Genomic DNA, 23305 nt, shown 5'->3' with positions numbered 1-23305 from the left:
ATGAGGGTGTGGTCGTGGGAACAGTGCGGGGAGACGGGCGTGGTCCTGCTGGGCTTCCTGACGCTGGCGGTGTCTGTGGGGAACCTGTCCACCAGGGGGCTGCAGGTACACAGACTGTCTGTGACCACTTCGGTTTCTTGTGTTACTGGTTGTCTAGCAAACAGGAAATGTCAGACATCTTTGACTGGATTCAGGAGACACCAGACGGACTGAAAAGACAAAAGAGGAGCGATGAACTGGGGTAATGAGGCTGAAAACTGACTCAGGTTCCACCCAGAGAAAACTCTAGGTGTCTTGGTAGTTGTTTTAACGGTTAAGAGTCAGAATCAGCTGGACTGAATCATGGTAATGGAGATTTGGTTCATATTGTTATGTAAATGGTTGTGTACTACAGTACTGGACCTCACAGTTCGACCCCTAATTACCAGGTTTGATGCTTCAGAGGAGCAGAAAATGAACATGTTTGCAAACAGGATAAAAAAAATACAGAATTAAAACACTGGTTAAACTTTTTAGTTAGCGGCTAATGAAAGAAACCCTCGATACAAAGACGGCCACTCATTAGAAGAAGCACGAGAGAGGAAACTTTAAATCAAACTGTTGACCAGGTAGTGGAATCAGCATTTTAAAATATGAACACATTGAAGAAAACATGTCACATCATGTGTCTAGTGTGATCCAACCTTCAAGTGGCCCTTTACAGTTTGCATTTGAGAAGCCCAAGTAGAAAATAGATTGTCTGGCCAGTGCTGAAACTCTCTATGAACTTGTGCAGTGTTCACACCTGCTGACATTCAGAGGAAAAGTTTCCATCACAACACCACCCACCTCGTCCGCAGTGACATTAAAGCTGCAGAAAGCATCAGAGGTGAGAGTCTCAGCGTCCGCTCAGCGAGGAATCCCTTTCTCTACCGCGTCTCTGTCCCCGTTCCGCCGTCTCAGGTGTTTTCAGCTCTCAGTTTTACTTTTCTTCAGTAAATCTTCTCTTTCATTAACTATCAGTGGGTGAGTGACATCATCAGAGCCAGCCAGAGATTTAGTGAGTAAGTTGGGTCAGTCACAACAACACAACTTCATTATTTACTTTATTATCGATCATTCTCATGTGTTTATCCTGCTCTGCAAGCTGAAACTCATTCAGGTAGACGTACAGTACACTGTTATACAGTGTCTAAGTGATGTGCTACAGGTATCTTTTATGGTACAGTAAAGGTTTTTAATTCTTTTATTGAAACAAGTAATATATCGTACAAATAACAACACATACAAGGACACACACAACTACAAACACACACATATATCTACATTTTACATGCACAGTAATGTTACCGGCCATCCTTCATTAAGAGCAGCATCTCGAGGCAGCTTCCATATTTACTTTCACTTCAAATGTCAAACTACAGCTGCAGCGTCCAGACTCTGGTTTACAAAAGGGAGAAAGACACGGTCAGTAACAGGCACGTTAATGTCAAACACAAAGTAATGTGACTAAAATCAGCAAGTCTGTTTTAAATGTGGCAAAACAAGAAGGCACTCGTCAAACAAAGGTGAAATAAATTAAAGAAATAAAAGTCTAAGCAGATAAAATGTAAAAAGAAGCAGCGTGCAAAGTTAAATCCTAACTTCTGAGAGCGATCAGAGCTCTGTGATGTGTAGCTGTCAGTCCACCAATCCTTTGCTCTTCTCTAACTACTCTAAACTACTCCCTGTCTCTCTCTCTCTCCCCGTACCCATCTGTCTCTCCCTGTCTCTCTCTCACTTACGCTCTCTGTCTGGTATTTCCAGTGTCTCTCGCCCTCTCTCACAGCTGCTCTGTCTCACACCTTTACAAGGAGCTCAGTGCACATTCCAGCGGTCACTCTGATGAATCTGTCTGAGTGAAGGGACGCAGCCATCGGCCTGAATTAACGCTGCTCCTGCACATCAGGAATGTGTGATATGCTGACCGTCTTCACACGTTTGAGCCCCAGTACAAAAACACTCTGACGCTCATTTACTGTCATTCTGTGTGGCTCTGACGCACTCCCCTCTGACGGTCCAATCACCTCTATAGCACATTTACAAAGTGGAATTAGAGCACTATTAAAACTACTACAATTACTGCAGCTGCTGCTAAAAGAACCACCAGTGTATTCACACGTTTCACTGAAGTAAAAGTAGTAAAACCACAGTGTAAAAATACTCTGTTCTTCTCTTACTGGCATCAAATTAAGCTTAAAGTACCAAAAGTCAAAGTACTCTTTATGCAGAACGGCTCATTTGAGAATCATATATATTATCTTACTGGATTATAATTAGCTGGTAAGCAGGAGCTCATTTTACTTGCTTTATACGCTCCTGTAATACCTGTAATATCTATCAGACGAAGTTATGCATCATCTAATCGCCCTCTTCTCGCATAAAACAGTAAAAGTGATTCACTGAGCAGCAGAAATGTTTTAGTTTGTCAGATAATTCTTGCAGATTCAAACAAAAACAGCTGCGTCTCCATTCGTCTGGACATGACGAATGTTCCTGCAACAACAGAAAACTCAACTTCCATCATTTGTGTGTGTGTCTTTGTACGCTTTTGTCCGTGTGTGTGTGTGTGTGTGTGTGTGTGTGTGTGTTTCCAGGAGGATGGTGTGGCGTCCAACAGCCTGGAGGAGGAGCTGGAGGTGACCACGTACTGGTGGGGGGAGTGGGCCAAGTGGACCGCGTGCACTCGTACCTGTGGAGGGGGGGTGATGTCACAGGAGAGACACTGTCTCAAACAGAGGTCAGTCGCTCAGCACACACACACACACACACACACACACACACACACACACACACACACACACACACACACACACACACACACACATCACTACAGATACAGTACAGATGAATGCAGAATCTTGGTATCATGAGTGGTGACGACCGGTCGCGTTTCAGCTGCCTTTGGTTGCATCCAGAGGTGGAATACATGCAAATATCAGAACAAATCAATGATGATCTGATGAGAATTTAGCTTTTTATTTGCTTCTTCAATGTATCTGCATACATCTGGGTTAAACAATGACAGACACACAGGGGAAGTGTTTTCTAGATATCCTAGATTTTCCTTTATTAAGTGTGTGTACATGCACCTCCCACGCATTAAAATGAAGATAAACAGACTTTAAGGAAGGGAAGCCCAGAACAACAATACACACCTGACACCTGTATGTATATATCATATTGTAACACTTGTGTTGGCAGTCAAACCGAAGGTCGGTTTAGCTCACAGACTTTTTAATGTGTTCCTTATTCCTCCAAATGTTTTCTGTCCAAAGAAAGAAAGTTGCTGCCGGGAAGGACAACATGACCTGTACAGGAACGTCTAAGAAATATCATCTCTGCAACACTAAAGTGAGTCGCAGTCGACTTCCAGTTAATTGCTTCTCATCACTTTATTTCACGTTTTCTATTAAAACAAACACACTCCTTCTGAGCGGCTGGCGGTAGAGGCCTGCGGTTGTGTAGCTGTTTGAAAGCGAAGCCGGGCGGGGCTCAGAGCCACTGATCATTCTCACAAAACCATCCCTGCACAAATAAATGCTTAAAAAGACTTTATTTGTGTAACATACTGTAAAATGGAGTGTGAAACAGACCAGTGTTTAATGCTCTGCGCCGTCTCTCTGCACTGCAGGAATGTCCTGCCACTGGGAGGAGCTTCAGACAGGAGCAGTGCTGGTCCTTCAACTCCCAGCTTTACAATGGGAGGAACTACCAGTGGAAGCCTTTGTATCCTGGTAATAACACCCATAAAACACCCTGAAACCCTCTCATTACCCCTTTAAACACACCAGAGGTGACCGAGGTCTTTGCTGCCATAGCTGCTGAACACATCCAGTGTCCAAAACAGCAGCATCCTCTGTATGACTTTGTATATTGAAGTGTTCCTACACTGAGAGAGAAAATGTCAAAGAGAAACAGAGAGAAGTCTGTGGGGAATGTGTCAGAAGAAGTGACAGGGCTGTGACACACTCCTCAGCCTCCACTAATCAATATATTTTTTTTATATATTAACAATAAATCAAAGAGATTGCTCACAGTGCTGAACCCACAGAGAATCAACTCGTCAACTCTGCGTCTCCGCGGTGTTTTATCGATTTTTGAGCTCATAGTTAGGAGTCAAAGCACATGTAGACAGACCCACTGAGACACTTCGCGACTATCTGGTGAAGAAAGTGCAGCAACCAGCAGCTCAAGAGCAAGATATTTTTCTCAGGGGTTGGTGGAGACCAAAGCTGAGCTAAAAGGAGGATGAATACTGGACTTAGAATCATCAGGAGGACACAAACATGAAATAAAAGCACATTTCTCTGTGCCTGCTTGATGTGTAATTCAGTAACATGTTTCCTTTAACAGCTAAATTTATGATAAGCTTGTTGGTTTATCAAAGACTGATGATTGTAGCTTTGAGCTATAATACCTTCGTTAATAGCCGTGGTAATGTTAACAGAAAGAGCAGAAGTTGACCAGATGTGGTAGAATTGCAGTGAATAGGAATATGTGGGTAAACGGAGAAATTGTTTTATTTCCATGTTCCTCTCCAGACGACTACGTTCACATCTCCAGTAACCCCTGCGACCTCCACTGCACCACGACCGACGGCCAGAGGCAGCTGATGGTGACGGCACGAGACGGCACTTCCTGCAAGTACAGCAGTTACCGCGGCGTCTGCGTGGACGGTAAGTGTGAGGTGAGTCCAGCTTCTTCTTCTTCTTCTTCTTCTTCTTCTTCTTCACTTTGTACCTGTTCTACCTCCCCTCAGACAGTTTCACTCCACTTCCAGTTTTCAGCACCACACCAAGTTTGTATGAGCAACAAACCCACAGGGAGGAAGCTGCTGAACTAGCATCTCGGCTTTCTGACCAACAATTAAAGTGAGTGAGGTGATAATGTCTGGTATCAACAAGCCTTTTCACCCAGAAAGACCACAAGCCGTGGCCTCGGGGCAGTGAGATCTCAAAATTACATGGATGCATAGATTATGATTGCACCTGATCACAGTAGGTCCACTAAAAGAGCTTGTTTGATCCACTGACAGGCTCAGAGTGTTATTCTAAGTGTGTGACAGTATCATGGAAAGGATCCCTACAGAGAGAGACCTGGAAGATCCTTTTGGTTTAACCACAAACAGCCGTTATATCGCTCTCTGCACACACACCAGACTACATTCACAAAAACAGGGATTTTGCACAGGAGCTGCTGGTGTACTGTTGTCTTGATCAGTTAATTAGTTTGTGTTATTGTGTGACTTTGGTGTGTTTTAAAGGGTTAGTTCGGGTAATTGTGTAAACACAATAACACCAACAAACTAACTGATCGAGGCAACAGTTCACCAGCAACTCCTGTGATCTGTGAGGTAAAATGAGCGTTTTTGTCAATGGAGTCTGGTCTATGTGCAGAGAGCTATTTAACTGGCTGTTTGTGGTTAAACCAAAAGGATCTTCCAGGTCTGTAGGGATCCTTTCCTGTAACAATTCAGAAGACTCAAACGCTGAGTCAGAGGGCAGAGGTAGGAGTAAGTAAACACAGAGATTTTATTGAAGGATTAAGGTGGGTAATGCACAGTCTGTTCCAAATGTAAAAAAACAAAAATCCAGACAACCAGGCAGAGACACAAGTCAGGTAACAGGCACGGATCAAAAATCCAACAGACTGGCAGGATACAAAGCAGGCAGGAGCACAAACTATGACTGGAACAAATAATGAGAGAAAAGTAATAAGAGACAATACAGGATGAGTGGGAGTGGGAGTGGATGGTGCACTGGTGGGAAAATCTGGCAGGTGCTGACTGGATGGTGAGCAGGAGGGTGGGGATTAGGAGCAGGAAGCTGTAGCAGTGTCCTCGACACCTTCATAATGTTGTCAGACACTTAGAATAAAAATCTGAGCCTGTCAGTGGCAAAAACAAACACTTTTAGTGGACGTACATTTGCAGGATTACATTACAGCCACAAGTTTTTCTACCTACCGCTCATTTTGAACCAAAAATGTGAGATTAAAAAATAATTATCCTTTAAAATGGCTGCAATCATTTGTTTTATGTACACAATTTGTCTCAGTAAGCATTACAACACTTGGCTGAACTGTATGTGTGGCTATTTAATTACAGGCCCATAATTTAACAACCAATAGCCATCACATATATTTCTATAAATAATATTAGTGACTTGTCAGGTTCCTTTTAAAGCCACAGTGTGATGAGGACGAGAGAAAGTGACGGAAACAGATTCAGACATAAAACAGCAAAACAATTGTCTGTGTTTGTCTTGTGTTGCAGACATTTTATCCATTTTAGGATAAATTCAACAGTCATTAAAAGTCATTTTCAGTCTGTGAGGCTGCAGAGGATGCAGACAGCTCCAGTGTAACACGAGGAACTCTTACATTTACTGTTACTTTTCTCATGAAGCTGCATGAAGTGAGCTCATAAAAACACAACATTTAGATAATAAACATGAGTGAAAACAATAAAATAAATGTATCACAGAACAAAGGTCTTCGGGTCACTTTCTAGAGGAATCAAAACTCGTGGCAGAACATATTTGATATCCTCCATCTTCATGTTGTTAGTGGTAATTTGTATTATTTATGATTCAAAGAGATTATTTTAATTCCATCCCCTTGACTTGGACTTCCTGCTTTGCTGCTCAGCCAATCGGATGTGACGGAGTACTGTTTTCCTCCAACACCTTGGATAAGTGTGGCGTCTGCCAGGGGGACGGCAGCAGCTGCAGCAGAGTCACCGGGAACTTCCGCCGCGGCGCCGTGACTCTGGGTGAGTCTGGGTAGATGTAAATTTTAATGTGTAGGACGTTCTCTGTGTGAGATGACGCTGACTAGTTTCTTCTTCTTCTTCCTCTTAAGGTTACTCTTTTATCACCCAAATCCCTGAAGGATCATGGGACATCCAGATCATTGAGAGGAAGAAGTCGGCTGATGTTCTTGGTGGGTGTTTCCTCTTTTCCTGCTCTAAATGACACGTGTGCAACAACACTCACACTTTCTCTTGTTTCCCAGCCGTGACTGACCAGGCGGGAAACTTCTTCTTCAATGGGGCCTACAAGGTGGACAGTCCCCAGAACTTCCACGCAGCAGGCGCCGTCTTCAAGTACCGCCGGCCCATGGATGTGTACGAGACCGGGATCGAGTACATTGTCGCCAAAGGCCCCATCGACCAGGCCATCAATATCCTGGTACGCCTCCCTCGATAGAGCGTGTGCATGTGATGTCTTTGCACATGTAGTCACCAAAGCAACTCACCACGGCTTCACCAGGGACCTTTACTGTACATCTACGCCCCTCTCTCTGTCTGCCCTGTTTCCTCTTGGCACAAATATACGTTTTACAGATTAACATCCACTCATTGGCTTGAATTTGCTGCCTCATATTGACAAATTAGAGGTTTGACATACTATTTGTGTGCATTAGCAATCAAACAGGAATAGTAGAGACGTCATTTTAGCCTCTAAATCTCTCAGTTGTAGTAACCACACTTTGTTTTTAACTACAGTTCTTCATTAATTAATGTTTTTGTTGGAGCACTACTAACTTATAGTGTGTGCAGAGGGAGCTGAGTGAAGTCTGATGAATATCCTCAAGTAAAACCGTCTGTCTGTCGGTGTGAAGTGGGCGTTAGCAGCGTTAGCAGCTTCTACCATAACACAAGCAATCTCCACTTTAGCCGTGGGCGCTGGGTTTTGCATTGTGGGTAATGTAGGCGCCAGATTGTATGGAAAGTGGCCGTGCTAAAGAGCGTCCTCTTGCTGCGTGTCACCCGTCTACGCTAATGTGTGTGGTAAGATCCAAAGTGCCCCCCGACCTCCACACCCCACAGAGACGTGTGCACACGTATGTTGGTGCAATTGATGAAATCCTATGATGCATCTTGGATGGTATTTGAAGGAGACTTTACATACTTGATCGAGACCATATTCACAGAACCTGAAGGATCCAAAGAGCTCATGTGACTGCACTGTAAAACTCATCTACAGAATCAAAGGAATGTTTCTTGTTCTGGCCTTGGTCATCTTAACCAATTGTAAAATAAGAAGAACAAGAAATGAAGCTTTAGGCCACTTTTAGCCTTCACTCTTGAACTTAATAAAGGTCACTCTGATTAAAACTGCTGACTCATGAGGCCGTTTGTTTGTGTTTTTCCGGGTTAGCAGTGGAGCGCCTGCAGCAACGAAGAGTCTTAGAGTCTATTAGGAATATTTCCTGGCATCAAGCCGCTCATGTGTGATGTTGTAGCAGCTTCAGGTGCCAGAAATGTGTGTTTATTCTGCTTTTTATAAGTGTCTATGACGTCTAAGATGTAAATGTAATGCAGACGCAGTGGTGGGTCTGTGTCCCGGGTAGATTGAGTGCAGGCCTTGTCGTCTGACAGTGGCCATAAATCCCAAACGGTGTCCATGTCACAGGCCAGGTTTGATAGATATCTCTGCAGGATGATGGAGCACAGAGACCCTCACTGTCACTCCACTGGTTCATCCACTGCTGACGATGAGGTCTTATCATCAGGTTGATCAGCCAAGGAGCATCTTAAAGAGATTCATATGCTCAACCTGAATTATGATTTCAAACAAGTCAAGCCAAGTCACGTTCACAACAGCATGCATGTGATGTAGTCTAATACAATAACCCTGCAATCAATCCTGCAAGGTTTATGGAAACATCAGCATAATACAAAATCTACTAACTAGCTCATTCATAAATATAGACTTAACCAAGTTATTGTGACATGTGAGAACAACAAGAGCAGAAAACAGTCATAAGAAACACAGTTTAGGAGCTGGTTTGTTCCGTGTTTCTGGTCTGAAGCCTGTTTAAACTAACCTGGCCTTCACCCTCCTCTTGTCCCTCAGGTGTGGAACCAGAACGGCCGCACTCCGTACATCACTTACGAATACACCGTCCTCCGGGACTCCCTGCCACCCGTCCCACCTCCTCCCGTCTACACCGGCTCAGACACCTCTGCCGGAGAGGTTTCTGTGGAGGTGGGGGGTCTGCTGACCCCTAACAGCAGCATTTATGACCAGGCGGCTCCCGGAGGCCAGTTGGAGCCGGGAGGTGCTGAGGGGCAGAAAGGCCAAGAGACCAACGAGGTGTATGAAGAGACGGCGGCCATCGACTGCGACCAGGATGGAGCCCCAAAATTTACAGGTGGGGGCTGTTTGTGACGCCTTAGATCTGTAGGACTTGACGAGATTTTGAATCATAATGAGTTTCTACGATCACATTAATAAAACCTTTTCAAACACTCAGATTTTATAGATTTTATAGATTTATAGATACAGCTGTGCACAGGTGATCATCTGAGATGTTGTTGTGGGGGGTGTTCACGACAATATATGACCTTTGGTAATAACATGTTGGTGTTTAACACATCCAGGCACTAAAACACTAATATACATGTAATACTAAGGCACACAGTGAAGATTACTGTCAATAAGGAAGAAAGTAAATAAGAGTTGTTATAGCGGGAATGTTTAGTGCAGTGAGTTTTGAAGCTTTGAATGTTTTAGATATCAATACTGATGGGGCAATATTCCTTTAGTTTTAACATAAAGATGCAGCTTCAGTGGATTGAGAGTCACTAATATTTGCTTATTTAGGAATTGTGAGCGATTTTTTTTTAACCATTTTTTACATTTGATGAATAAACTTCAGTACTGCAGTGTCATGGCGGCACTATTTCTAGATTACCTTGAGCTTATCTTTGTGTATCGGCATTCTGTAGATTCTAATATACCGGGTTGAGAGAGAGCGGAAAAGAAAGTAAGATGGAGAATAAATCAGAAGGTGGCTCAGTGGCCCATTGGCAGATTAGATGAAACAGGTCAGATTTTACTCTGGATCCTCTATTTCACTCTCTTTTTCTGTGGATCTCTGTATTATTCATAGTACAGACACATAAAGAGGATCAGCGGCAGATGAAAAATTCAGAGTTTGGTCGTGTTTTCTCCTTTTAAAAATGGCTGCATCACAAACATGAGCGGTAATGGCCTTCCTGCGGGCTCTCAGCTCGCTCAGCTGACTGCCGAGGCCATTACACCACCGCTTCGGGTGGTGAGATGAGATGAAGAGGTGGTTGAAAGGCTCACCGTACACTTTGGACACAGGCTGACGTCACACTACAGACCACCGAGCGCTGACTGAAAACGCTTGACTTCATCTTCTCATCTTCTTTTCTTCATCCTCTCTCCTCCGATGTTCCTCATCCACTCTTTGTTTTTGAATTTTCCGGCAAAAATGTAAGATTCTGATCACTTCTCATCTCTAAAATTAACTATGAATAGTGCAGACAGGCCAATTTATCACTCACAAATGTCCACAAGACATTTTTTACCTTCTACACACCGAGACACCACATTATTAGGTACAGTTGTACCACGTAGAAGCGTTAATACAGCAGCTAAACCTCATCTTTGTGATGTTGCCACTGTGTCAGATAGATGTTGATTCAACCTCATGGTCATGGGATGTGTTTAGAAACTTGGTTTACACCCCTTAATATGCAGTTTCCCCTTGTGTCACCACCGAAGTCACTTTAAGGTCGTTAAAATACTTATTTCAAAAACATCACAGAGTATCTTATACAGTATATTGTGGTGCTGCATGTCCCATCTTGTTCCAGCTCTTCATCAAAGCCGTGTTCAAACTGTGGGCTGTTCCGTTAAAATATAAAATAATGATAAATATGAATATAAATATAAAATGATATTTAGATATCTTGTACATCAATTTATATGGATTTCCTCAAAATTCAACCTGGTGTTTGGCATCTTTGGAAACTTCAAAGGTTTTGAAGGGTTATTGTATTGGGTTGCATCAGATTGTAGCTCAGTGTAAAATGGGGAATATCAGCGCTTGTTGTGTTCAGTTGTCTACAGCTACAAAGAAACAGAGAGCTTTAGCTGATGCACAGGTGTGACAGCTCAGGAGAAACAATTTAACTTGTGTTCACTCCAACACAGAATTAATATGGATGAGAAAACAGCTGCAAAGTCTTCCAATCCAAGCTGAATAAGAAATTACGTTCTCAAGTGCAGACGTGACCAAAAAGCTCCATCACAGATTGTGTTGAAAAGGTTCATTTGTTCTTTAGGCGTAGCTGAATTTTTCCTCTTTGATCCATCAGAAGGAAACAGCAGCCACACAGGCAGCACTGCCAACCCTGCCCCTGCTGGTGGGCCCCTGGACACGGGGCCAGACTCGCCAAACCTCATCTGGAGGGTGCTGCTGGACGGACGAATTGGCCCCGACGAGCTGCTCATCAACATCTCCACCAATCAGCTGCTGACGGAGGGAGACAGTTTGTTCTCGTCAGAGGTGGGACCCGTGGAGGTGGACCTGAGCGGCCTGGAGCAAGACGGAGCGTTTGGTTCCAAAGAGACGCTGGAGTTCACTCTGGGTCGCAAACGCAACGACAGCGGAGACACTTCCTACCAGAACAAGACAGTGCAGAGTGGTGGGAGGAGCTCCAGCCGCTCCAACAGAACCAGGTAATCTAACATAGTAAGAATGACAGCTACAAAGTGACTGACAGGTCGTAATAAACACATAAAACACATAAACAAGCAGCAGTGACAGCAATTAAAATACAATATGAACAAACTCAGGGCAGTGAGGAGTTGAGCAACAAGTTATAAAAATGACAGCCTGTACAATCAACCTTTTAAAAGCCAGGTGATCCAACAGAAACCAGGTGATCCAACAGAAACCAGGTGATCCGACAGAAACAAGGTGATCCAACAGAAACCAGGTGATCCGACAGAAACAAGGTGATCCAACAGAAACCAGGTGATCCAACAGAAACAAGGTGATCCGACAGAAACAAGGTGATCCAACAGAAACCAGGTGATCCGACAGAAACAAGGTGATCCGACAGAAACCAGGTGATCCAACAGAAACAAGGTGATCCGACAGAAACAAGGTGATCCAACAGAAACCAGGTGATCCGACAGAAACAAGGTGATCCAACAGAAACAAGGTGATCCAACAGAAACAAGGTGATCCGACAGAAACCAGGTGATCCGACAGAAACAAGGTGATCCAACAGAACAGACTGATTTACAGGCCGTGCAGGAAGTACACAGGTACACTGTCAGGTAGACTAACAGGTATGGAAGTAGGAGGACATGAAGGCTACCATGCAGGACAGCAGATAGGTGGGAAAACTAATGGGCAGTCTGCAGGTAGACAGTTTAGCAGACAGACAGTAGAGCAGCTAGACAGGTGTTATACGCATTTTGTTTCAGACTCATTTTAAAATGGCTTTATTTCATTTTATTGTCTCATCAGTCCTCACACACACACACACGACACTCCACAATGACAAAGCAAAAACAGACTGTGTTTTGGTAATTCCTTCAAAATAAAAGTTTGAAATATATTCTTTACATACAGTAATGATTCAGTTTGTGTTGTACTTCCATCAGTGGTCCTTGAGATGCTTCTACAACTTGACTAGACTCCACTTGTGCCTAACTAAAGTCATTGCACCCAAACAGGAGTATCATAGTTGCTGGTGTTTGTCAGGGAGAAAATAAAAGCCGTGAGATTGAGCGAATTGTCCCTAAACCTGCGAGACAGGGTTGTGTCATGGCACAGGACACAAGAACAAGAGTCCGGTAGAAGTTTGGAACCACCTCCCAACCAAGAACCCAATGGGTCACTGTGAATGAGATCCAGAGTTCCTTTGAGGAGGTGGGTGAACCTTTCAGAGAGACGAGCAGAAGTCCACCAATCTGATGAAACAAAGATTGAGTTATTTGGCTGCAGTTTCCAGCGGCGTGTGTGTGTGGAAGAGAGCCGGCACAGAGCATCACCTCTTCAGCACCATCACCACAGGCTGCTCAGGCTTTCAGGCTGGGACGAAGGTTTACATTTCAACAAGAAAACTACCTGAAGCAAACGCACAGGAGTGGCTTCGAGAGAGCTCTGGATTGCTGGAGTGGCCCGGCAGAGAGAGTCCGGACCTGAACCCAGTGGAGCGTCTCTGGAGTGATGTGAAAATGGCTGCGCACGGACGCTTCCCATCCAACCTGTTTGCGCTCGCACGACTGTGCCAAGAAAAATGAGAGAAACTTCCAAGAGGAAGGTGTGCCAAGCTTGTATTACCGTTTCCAAAAAGACTTGAGGCTGTCATTGCTGCCAAAGGTGCTTTAACCAAGTATGAAGTGAAGAGTCTGATTTCATTCTTTCATTTCTAATAAATTACCAAAACACTCCATAAACCTTTTTTTTTTTTTGGAGTGTTGTGTGTAAAAAAAAACTGAATTTAATCCATTTTAAGTTGAAACATACAACTTTCCACACGCACTGTACAGACAGTAAAGCAGGACAGACAGACAGGCAGAAAAGCAGGTGGACAGGTTAACTGACAAGCAGCAGAGCAGGAAGACAGGTGCCGCAGACACGTAAAGCAGGCAGACAGGCAGGCTTTTTTTTTTTTTTTTTTTTTTTGCATTCATCATATTTATAATTCATGTTGGCTTCGCTGCTCTGTGTCCAAACACGGCTTCACCAGTTCTGCAGCCAGCAGCTATAAAACACACGATGACACGCCCTTTCCTCTGAGAGACAGAGAGAGGAGAGGAAACGAGCGGAGCAGAGGAGCACACAGATGGGAGGAGGGGAGGGAGGGAGGGAGGTAGGGAGGAGGGGAGGGAGAGCATACAGCCACACTCAGAAACAAATAATTCAAGGTATTTGCAAGAAAAGTGAAAAATATGACGCAAAAGGGGACAGCGTGCTGTCAGACTTTAGTCACCTCTGGGGAGAAAACACCGTGCAGGAGTCAGTCTGGCTTACATGGAGGGATGCCGGCGAGGTATAACTCACAGCGCTTGTGATTTTCAAATAAACGTCTGGCGGCTGGCGGAGGTGGAGGGAACGACCGGTGTTATGACAAGAATGTGCACATGACTTTTATGTGATGCGATGAAAAAACAAAGTGCGTCTGCCGGGATGCAGGCTGTGAATCAGCTGTGGTCGTCTGAGGCCTTGGAGACGAGCCTCAGTGTGTGTGTGTGTGTGTGTGTGTGTGTGTGTTTCAGGCTCGGTATGACTGGGGATCCTCAAATGCACTTAAAAGAATATTTCAGAGAAAAGTAATATGTTTTGAAACTCTATCTGTGCGGCGCTAAAAGGTTTATATGTTTGTGGAGGACGGCAGCTGTAATCAGGTGGGATTCACAGCAACTGGAACTAATTTTAATAGTGAAAAAAAAAAACATCAACGCATCAGAAGAAACTTTTCAAACTCCTCCTGCAGTGAAATCCAGAGTATGTTCCAGTCTTATTTTTGTTAAAAAATGTCTAAATTCTTGCATGACACAAGGATAAATGCTCCCTCAGAGACCGCTTAGGCTTTCCTCATACGTGTGTGTGTGTGTGTGTGTGTGTGTGTGTGTGTGTGTGTGTGTGTGTGTGTGTGTGTGTGTGTGTGTGTGTGTGTCTGTGTGTGTCTGTGTGTGTGTGTGTGTGTGTGTGTGTTGACAGGGGGAATCAGAGGCTCTACCAGAAGAACCTGAAGCTGAGTGCTGCTGACATGTACCGCTGGAAACTTTCCTCCCAGGAGCCCTGCAGCATGACCTGCTCTATAGGTGCACACACACACACACACACACACACACACACACACACACGCATGCACGCACGCACACACACACGCGCACACACACACACACACACACATATATACACACACACAGAAGTTTCATGGGTTGTTAGCAGGTTCACATCTTTGACAGCCACCTGTCATCACCCTCTTATAATCAGATCAAAATCTGTAACATCTGATCAGACTACAGACCGATCAGACTACAGACCGATCAGACCACAGACCGATCAGACTACAGACCGATCAGACCACAGACCGATCAGACCACAGACCGATCAGACTACAGACCGATCAGACCACAGACCGATCAGACTACAGACCGATCAGACTACAGACCGATCAGACCACAGACCGATCAGACTACAGACCGATCAGACCACAGACCGATCAGACTACAGACCGATCAGACCATAGACCGATCAGACCACAGACCGATCAGACTACTATCCTACTGTGGTAATAAACTTTATTTATAGTTTTAAACAAAGTTTCAGTGCTTATGATAAAACACGATCATGACAGAATAAAGTAGAATAAAGTGAAACAACACAAACTGAATTCAATCCAACTGCCTCATTTGTAAATATCTCTCCTTAATGAAAGCTCCACTCTGTGTTTCCTTCATGTGAACCCTTCAGCTCATTGTTTCTTGCTCACAATCCAGGAGTGTCAAAGTCCTTCGTCACATGTGTTCGTTATGACGGCGTGGAGGTGCACGATATGTACTGCGATGCTCTGACCAGACCGGAGCCAGTCCACGACTTCTGTATTGGCCGAGAGTGTCAGCCCAGGTACAGTACGCTGGGAGAACGTCTTAACGAACCACTTATCATTTATCAGTTCAGGAGTTTTGGAATTGATCCAGTAGATCGCCTCAGCCAGCAGCAGCAAATAGGCCGCAAACGGCTGTAACATAATCCACCTGATCAAAGTAGGTCCACTGAAAGAGCTCCGGGCTCAGACTGTTATATCGCTCTCTTCAAAGGCACCAGACTCCATTGACGAAAACAGTAATTTTACCTTACAGAACATGGCACTTTGAATAACTTGTAACTGAAAACACCAACACAGAAAAATAACAGATTGAGGCAGCAGCTCCAGTGTTCTGCAAGATAAAATCCCTGTTTTTATGAATGTAGTCTGGTGTGTGTGCAGAGAGCGATATAACGGCTGTTTGTGGTTAAACCAAAAGGATCTTCCAGGTCTCTCTCTGTAGGGATCCTTTTCATGATGCTGGCACACACTTGAGGTGATCTGCAAGACAAAATGTAGAAACAACATCTTCTTTTCAGATGGGAGGCGAGCAGCTGGAGCGAGTGCTCGAGGACCTGCGGGGAGGGTTTCCAGTTCCGTCAAGTTCGCTGTTGGAAGATGCTCTCGCCGGGCCTGGACAGCTCGGTCTACAGTGACCTCTGCACCATGGCCGACCTGGAGAGACCCGTGGAGAGACGGCCGTGCAAGAGCCCCGCCTGCGGCCCACAGTGGGAGGTGGCCGAGTGGACGGAGGTAATGAGTCACCCTGCTGAGAATAAAACCAGCACATTTATAACATAAAGAGCAAGTAAACAGAGAGAGGAGGTGTGTGTTTCATGTTTTCACAGCACACATGCCGTTCTCTGTCCACCACTGATAACGCTTTTCACATTTCTCTCTCTTTTGTAGCTCTTGTAAGTGACCGTCTTTGTTTTAACTGCTTCACGTGGACTCTTGTTCTGTTTGTTCTCCATCACTCAGAGAGTCTTTTCCTCGCAGTGCAGACATCTCTCTCGCGCTCTTGTCAGGCTCGGGTTCAGCAGCCGTCTGCTGCAGTCTTGCGGTCCGATTGTGGTCGCTGATGGATTCTCCAGAGACTATTAGCAGACACCAAAAAAAAAAAAAAAAAACCCTGCATGTGATTTGAGCCAGCGGGGTTTGAAAAACACAGACAAATGAGTGAAATGCAACAATTCACTGATGGTTTCTTCTCTTTGGAGCGTTTAAACATCCATACATTCACATAGGATCAGCTGTCAGAGCGTTTTTATAGAGTATCTTTAGACACTCTGATATTTTCTTGTGTATTTTCTGCATTGGGGAGTCACTTGTGTCAGCAAAATACAAGTAGTAAATATTTATTATGTCTTTTTTTCTCCCTTTGTCAAGCATGAAGTTCAAACCGAGTACCACATTAACAACATCTGTAACGCTTGTGCAGCAGATTTAGTCTGCAGGCAACAATAACTATTAGAATTAAATATTTGAAACAGGGTGCACATTGACTGTCTGTTCCACGCAGGGAAAGTCAGGGAATTCAATATATTATTTGGGGATTTTTTTGTGTCTTATTTAAAGAATAAAAAGTATTTTTTTTTGTAACATTGATAATTTTCTTCTTTGGGTTGTTTCTGGTTTTATGCACGAAAGTTTAGCTTCCATTTCTGCTCCTCAAGCTCCCGATCTAACGTAAGCAATCTTCTGTACATTGGAAAGTCATATTTTCTAAAGATCAGTCTGATTCCAGCAGATTTTAGACTAAAATGATTAGAAATGTCTTTAAGGTCAACAGTTCTCCGAAGGCTGAACAGCGACGTCCTGATAACAAACCTGCTTCTCCACTCCAGCACTCGTTTCATGGAAATGTCTCCTTCTTGAACCAGTGTCCTGCCAAATGTGGCCGTAAAGCCCAGGTGAGCCGCGACGTCCGCTGCTCTGACGAGACCAGATCATGTGACCCGATGACCAAACCACCAAACATCAAAAACTGCACCGGCCCGCCCTGCGAACGCCACTGGACTGTGTCGGAGTGGGGGCCCGTGAGTTGTCTTTGCTCTGCACATACACGACTCTGCATGTCAGTAAACACACAGGAACACACATGCAGAGTGAGATTATGTGTCTCTGCTAACAGGGCGTACTAGCTGCTGCGCTCAGTAGAATAAAAAATGAGATTAATGAGATTAAAGATGCCAGTAAATGTAACGTTTAGTGGAGTGAATGAGTTTTAATAAAAGTTCACACTGAAGTCCTCAGAGCAACAAGACAATAGACCCCAGTAGTAACTCAAAATAAGAATGCTGACTGGATTAATGAATGATTAATGATTAAAGAATGACTAATAATCTGTCAGATTAATGATCTATCAACTATACTAATGGAGAACTAGTGCATGGACACGGTGCTTCACATACGCTCCTAATGACACTACATCAATCAATGCTAATAACATTTTTGAGTTTTACAAACATGAGAACAAAAGGATGAAAAACAAAATAATAACTTACAGAGTTTTAAAAACACTCACAAAGAAACTAGAAAATGGTGGAGCAGTTAGAGTCGTCTGAACGAAGCTTTGTGTCCTAAAATAATGACATTAACTCTATATATATTATATACGAGGAGATTTAAAGCTCTTCACTGAAGTCGTGAAGCCACATTTTCCCAAATTTGTTGGCAGAATCACAAAATATAAACCAGAGTTTCTGAAGGTTTTAGTTCTCTAAACCAAAAACTAGACCTTTAGGTAAATTGGCCTGCGTGCTGATAACAATATAAAGGTTGCGGCTTTATAATCAGCTCCTCTAAGACGACTCTCGTCTCCTGTATCAATATCAAAGTATCCGGTTCTATCACTTGCCCAAAAACATGTGGAAAGTTAATCTGCAGTAGTGGGATGATTTAGGGCAGATGATTTAGGAGGCTGCCTGCATCAGTCACAACAGAGTCCACATTAGGAGCTATTTACAAGGTTTACTTTGGAAAAATGAAGACTGAGGCTCAGTTTTTTTAAAATGAACGCGTCATGATGTGATTTTTTCTTTCCTCTGACGTGCTGCGATGTGACACGATGCCGTTTAATGTCACGGGATTCTTCCTTTTTATTTATTTATATGATGTGAGGCGACCTGATCCGGCTTCATGGAACATGAGCGTGATGATTGTAAATCGTCATCACTTTGACCTTTGACCTCCCTTCTGCCGCAGTGCTCGGGGTCATGCGGCCAGGGGAAGATGGTGCGTCACGTCTACTGTAAGGCGCCGGAGGGTCGCGTGGTTCCTGAGAACCAGTGCTCTGCGGAGAACAAGCCGCTGGCCATCCACCCCTGTGGGGAGAGAGACTGTGCTCCACACTGGCTGAGCCAAGACTGGGAGAGGGTGAGGAAACCATCAGTCCACCTGAAACACTTCATCATTATCATTATCATTTAAGTCAGAAACATGAGGATCTGCTGCTTTTTACATTATTTATATTATTGTATGTTAGAAGTCTCACGTTTATGAGACTGTTTCATGGACAGAAGAAGTATTTGGTCTCTGCATCGTCACAGTTCTTCAACTTCTTGTCAAGAAACAAAAAATCCCTCCAGCTGTGTTAAAGAGGATCGAGACAAAACACAATTAGTTCTTTTATTTCTTAACTTGATGCCTTATTCACTCGAAGAAAAACAAAGCAAAGTGAGGAAGCAGACGGTCAGAGATCTGCAGGGGTTCGACCTGCATAAACACCTTTTTATTTTTATTTATTCTACTGTACATCTACCTTTTATTTCTCAGTGTCCATCTCTAAAAGTCAGATGGACTGACTGAGATGTGATGTTCATTGATTGTGGAAATATGCCTCATGATATTTAGTAGATATTTAGAAGTGAATGATTCAACGTTTTTACATCTTCTGTTAAAAAAGCGAACAAAAACGGCAAAAATAAATCCTAATAAGAAATCCCACTACGTCCTGAAGTATCATGACAGTGTTTAATTGTGAGATGAGTGACGTGCTGAGTGTGTCTGCAGTGTAACACCACCTGCGGTCGTGGCGTGAAGCGGAGGATCGTCCTGTGTGTCGGCATCATCGGAGGAAAGTTCCAGATCTTTGACGACGAGGCGTGTGGAGGCAGCGAGAAGCCCGAGGAGGAAAACACCTGCTTTGAGCGGCCGTGCTTCAAATGGTACACCACCCCCTGGTCTGAGGTGAGAGGTGCTCCACCTGAAACTCCTTCAGAGGATCCAAAGAGAGTCAAAGCTCTGATTCGCTTTTTTATTTTGCTCCTTCATGAGCGGTTCCAACTTATTCCAACGAGAGCTGGATAAATGAAGGAAACAGCATCATTAGTAACATATTTGTGTGTCGCTAACATGTTTAGTCACATGTTTTTCATTAGAAAGACATTTACCTTTTCTGCCAGACATAATAGATTAGGAACATATATTATGATTTAGAAATGTTCACAAAAACCTTTTTAATTAAAGATATGTCAGAAAAAGCAGAAGGAGAAAAGCTGTACTCACTGATAACAAAAAGGAAAACTTGTGCCAATACTTTTCACAAAAAAAAGATCATAAACCCTTGAATTATATCATATATTATGTCATTATAGTCCTTTTTATCCAGAAAATGTGAATATAGAAACTGTACCTCACACCACTGACAGCAACATCATATAATTCATCTAATCTTATGTTCCTATAATATATAACACATCATTAAAATGCTGCATTGATACAAAACTAATGGGAATCTATACAAAATGGACTACAGTAATCACAATACATGTGAAACATAAGAAGTATTTAGAAGTGAAATAAAACACCCCCTTCTGCATCAAACTGTTGAGGTGTAATCACCCACACATGATGTTAGTTATCAATAATTCACTTTTACTGCCGTCAGATCACATTTTTCATTTTAAATGTCGTCTCTCTGCTCCGTGTGACTTCATTAATCTTCTCTGTGTTTGTTCAGTCTGAACATTCGAGGGACAAATGAAATGAATCGGTGTGTAACGACGTGTCTCTGCTCCCGTGTGTCCTCAGTGCACTAAGACGTGCGGTGTGGGCGTGAGGATGAGGGACGTGAAGTGTTACCAGGGCAGGGAGCTGGTCCGAGGCTGCGACCCCCTCACCAAGCCGGTGGCCAAACAGACCTGCACCCTGCAGCCCTGCCCCACCGAGCCGCCAGGTGACAACACTGTGTCTACACAGGAGGTTTAGCGTTAGCAGCATGTTAGTCAGTGTCAGCACGTGATGCGTTCAGGTACAACACTGAGAGCAGGTCACCTCAGCTGGGGCAGCGCTCAGAGCCTCAGTTTAGTTTGAGTAAAACACAAGCTGTTAATTGGCCTGCGTGAATAAAAATATCTGTTCCATTAGACCTGGAAATATGAAAACTTTATCTTTTGGTTTTGTCATAAAAACATGGTGATATTTCTTAAAGTGAGCAATGGGAGAACGTTTAGTTTGGGTACCAGAGTTAGCTCCGGGCTCTGGGTTTAGATTTGATTAAAATATTGAAATGTGACTTGTGTCCCAGATGAGAGCTGCCAGGATCGCCCCTCCACCAACTGCCTGCTGGCGCTGAAGGTCAACCTGTGCAGCCACTGGTACTACAGCAAGGCCTGCTGCCACTCCTGCCGCGCCGTACGACCTCCAGCCTCCTAGTGCAGGACGCCAACCACCGCCGCCGCCGCCTCTCTCCACCCCGACTCTAACTCCAGCACGAGGAACAGAACGGGACGCGGTACTGCAGTTACTGTGAACAATGAGAGGAAGCCGAAAGTCAGAGTTGGAAGCTTCATTTGTCAGTCGGATAGTTTAAAGGTCCCATATTATGCAAAATGCACTTTTTAATGGATTTAATGGCGAAAATGTGTCCACAGTGAGCCCACAGGTCGGAAACCTGTGAGAAAAGTGTTTCTCTCCTGCTCCATCTTCCAGTAAACGTGTGTGAAAACAGGCCGTTTAGATTTGGCTCCTCTTATGACGTCATAAGGGGATCTGTTGATCATGTGACCTCCTCCAGCCCGTCAGCTTCTGTTTCTAATCCTCCTGAATCCTCCTCGCTGCCCGCCGTGGTTTCTTCCTCACTGACTCCAGCTCCCGCTAACACGACGACGTCAGAGACGAGAGCGAAACAGCAGATCACTCTGTTAAACCGCGGAAATCTGTTCTAGTTTCACCTCCAAATACGAGAATGAACCTTAAAACGAGCAGAATATGGGACCTTTGAATGACCTACAGTGAAACCTTGTTATCTTGATATCATCCTGTCAGTATTGCTGTTGCTGCGTCAACTTCAAACAATGTCCATGCACACGTTCCCATTCACACAGAGCAGAACGCCTTCCTGGTTTATTTGGAACAAACAGAAAAAAATAAATGTCTTCTTAATGATTTTCACCTCGAGACCTCCGAAAACACATCATTTTTCTCGCCCCTCTCCTTCCTCCTCCTCATCTTCGCACAGCATCATCATCCTCACAGCTCTGTTTTCTCATCATAACCTTAAACCCGCTTCGTATCAGCTGTTATTGATTATTTATCAGTGGTTCTGGTGGCAAATCTTCCTCTAACAACACATTGGAATCATCAGTTTAGCGGCGCGCTCTTCGTCGCTGCAATGAAAGGATCCATTAAATTATTTCTCAACTGAATATACTGCATGACTAGAATATTTAATACAGATACTGTTTATGAAATATTATTTAATTGTGTTTCAGTTCCGTGTCCGGCGCGGCCGACGGGAAGTAAGAAGGTTATATTTCCATTCCAGCCCGGCTCGCCCGCAGGATGTGGAAGCATATTTATTAGTCATAGCACATTTTCATTTATCGTGACGCTCCTGATGCCAGCCGATGGGTCCTCATCGGGTCAACTGATGCAAGTTGTGGTCTGTGTGTGAGGCCGAGACGGAGGTTAATACAAACACAGAGAGAAAGATTCCTGACACTTGAAGTATGGTTGAAATGTATTCAGACGTGTACATGTATGTCTCATTTTTAACTAGTGTGTACTGTGTTTTTATATAACTGATACCTCTTTGTACAAAAGTATGGAAATTGTGTACTGTTGATAATAAACTGAAAACCTAATGGTACTGACTTGTATTTCAATTAAATAATAGTTCAAATGAACGTGTTTGCCTCCTTGTTGTTTTATATGAATTGAAAATTAACCAACATGATAAGAAAATAAGAGAATAAAGAAGGATCCTTGACAGCAGCTGCTGATGGAGGAAGATGATTTTACATATTATTTCACCTTTATTTAACCAGATCTACACCTCCTCCTCCTCAGGAGAGCCAAAATGGAAGCACACAAACCAACACAGATATTATACTCAGAGAATGAAGGGATCGAACATGTCTGAATAGGAAATAGAGAAAACATCAGAAGAACTGAACCACAAATGAAACAGAAATGTAAAGCTTTTACTTGTCTTAAAAAAAGGCAGTTTGCTAACAAGTAGTTAATCAGACGACAGGTTGTCGGGGACGTTCATCTCATCTGATCTTATCTTATGAAACATCAGCTGAATGTTTCAAGTTCCTGAAAAAGACAACAAAGTGTCTTCTCTGTTATATCATCTGATGTTTGAGGGGGGAGGTGATTAGTTTCCTATGAGCCACTGTTTAGGTAACACTGTAATGTGTGTGTCCTTCCCCGGAGGCCTCTCCTGATGCAAACAAGTCCGCTTGTCTGATTTAATGAGGGTCAAAACTGATCAAAACAACAAAACAACAACAAAACAGAACAGAATCTCTGTCCTCTCCCCCCAGAAGGCATTACACAGATCCCAAACAGTTTTGCATCATTTTATTAACACTGTAAATGAAGTCGTTTTCACACACGGAGCAGCTGCAGCAGACGCAGGTTTGCAGCTGACGCCCCCTGCTGGTCAGGACGACAGCA

The 23305-nt window shown here is 43.7% G+C and overlaps 1 protein-coding gene across 1 annotated transcript; it reads left to right on the top strand.

The window, feature by feature from the left end:
* Positions 1-22438, top strand: adamtsl2 (ADAMTS-like 2). Its single transcript, XM_070834224.1, has 19 exons — positions 1-105; positions 2616-2758; positions 3297-3372; positions 3653-3755; positions 4563-4708; positions 6670-6793; positions 6883-6963; positions 7036-7211; positions 8883-9180; positions 11159-11522; positions 14524-14627; positions 15309-15435; positions 15937-16150; positions 17281-17436; positions 18605-18775; positions 19412-19588; positions 20432-20576; positions 20928-21134; positions 22114-22438. Exons 1-18 carry the CDS (start codon positions 1-3, stop codon positions 21053-21055), a joined length of 2838 nt encoding a protein of 945 aa, XP_070690325.1. The 3' UTR covers positions 21056-21134; positions 22114-22438.
* Positions 22439-23305: the final 867 nt, after the last annotated feature.

This window comes from Pempheris klunzingeri, chromosome 7, assembly GCF_042242105.1.
Source record: "Pempheris klunzingeri isolate RE-2024b chromosome 7, fPemKlu1.hap1, whole genome shotgun sequence".
Classification (NCBI taxonomy): Eukaryota; Metazoa; Chordata; class Actinopteri; order Acropomatiformes; family Pempheridae; genus Pempheris; species Pempheris klunzingeri.
This window is presented reverse-complemented; position numbering and strand designations above follow the sequence as displayed.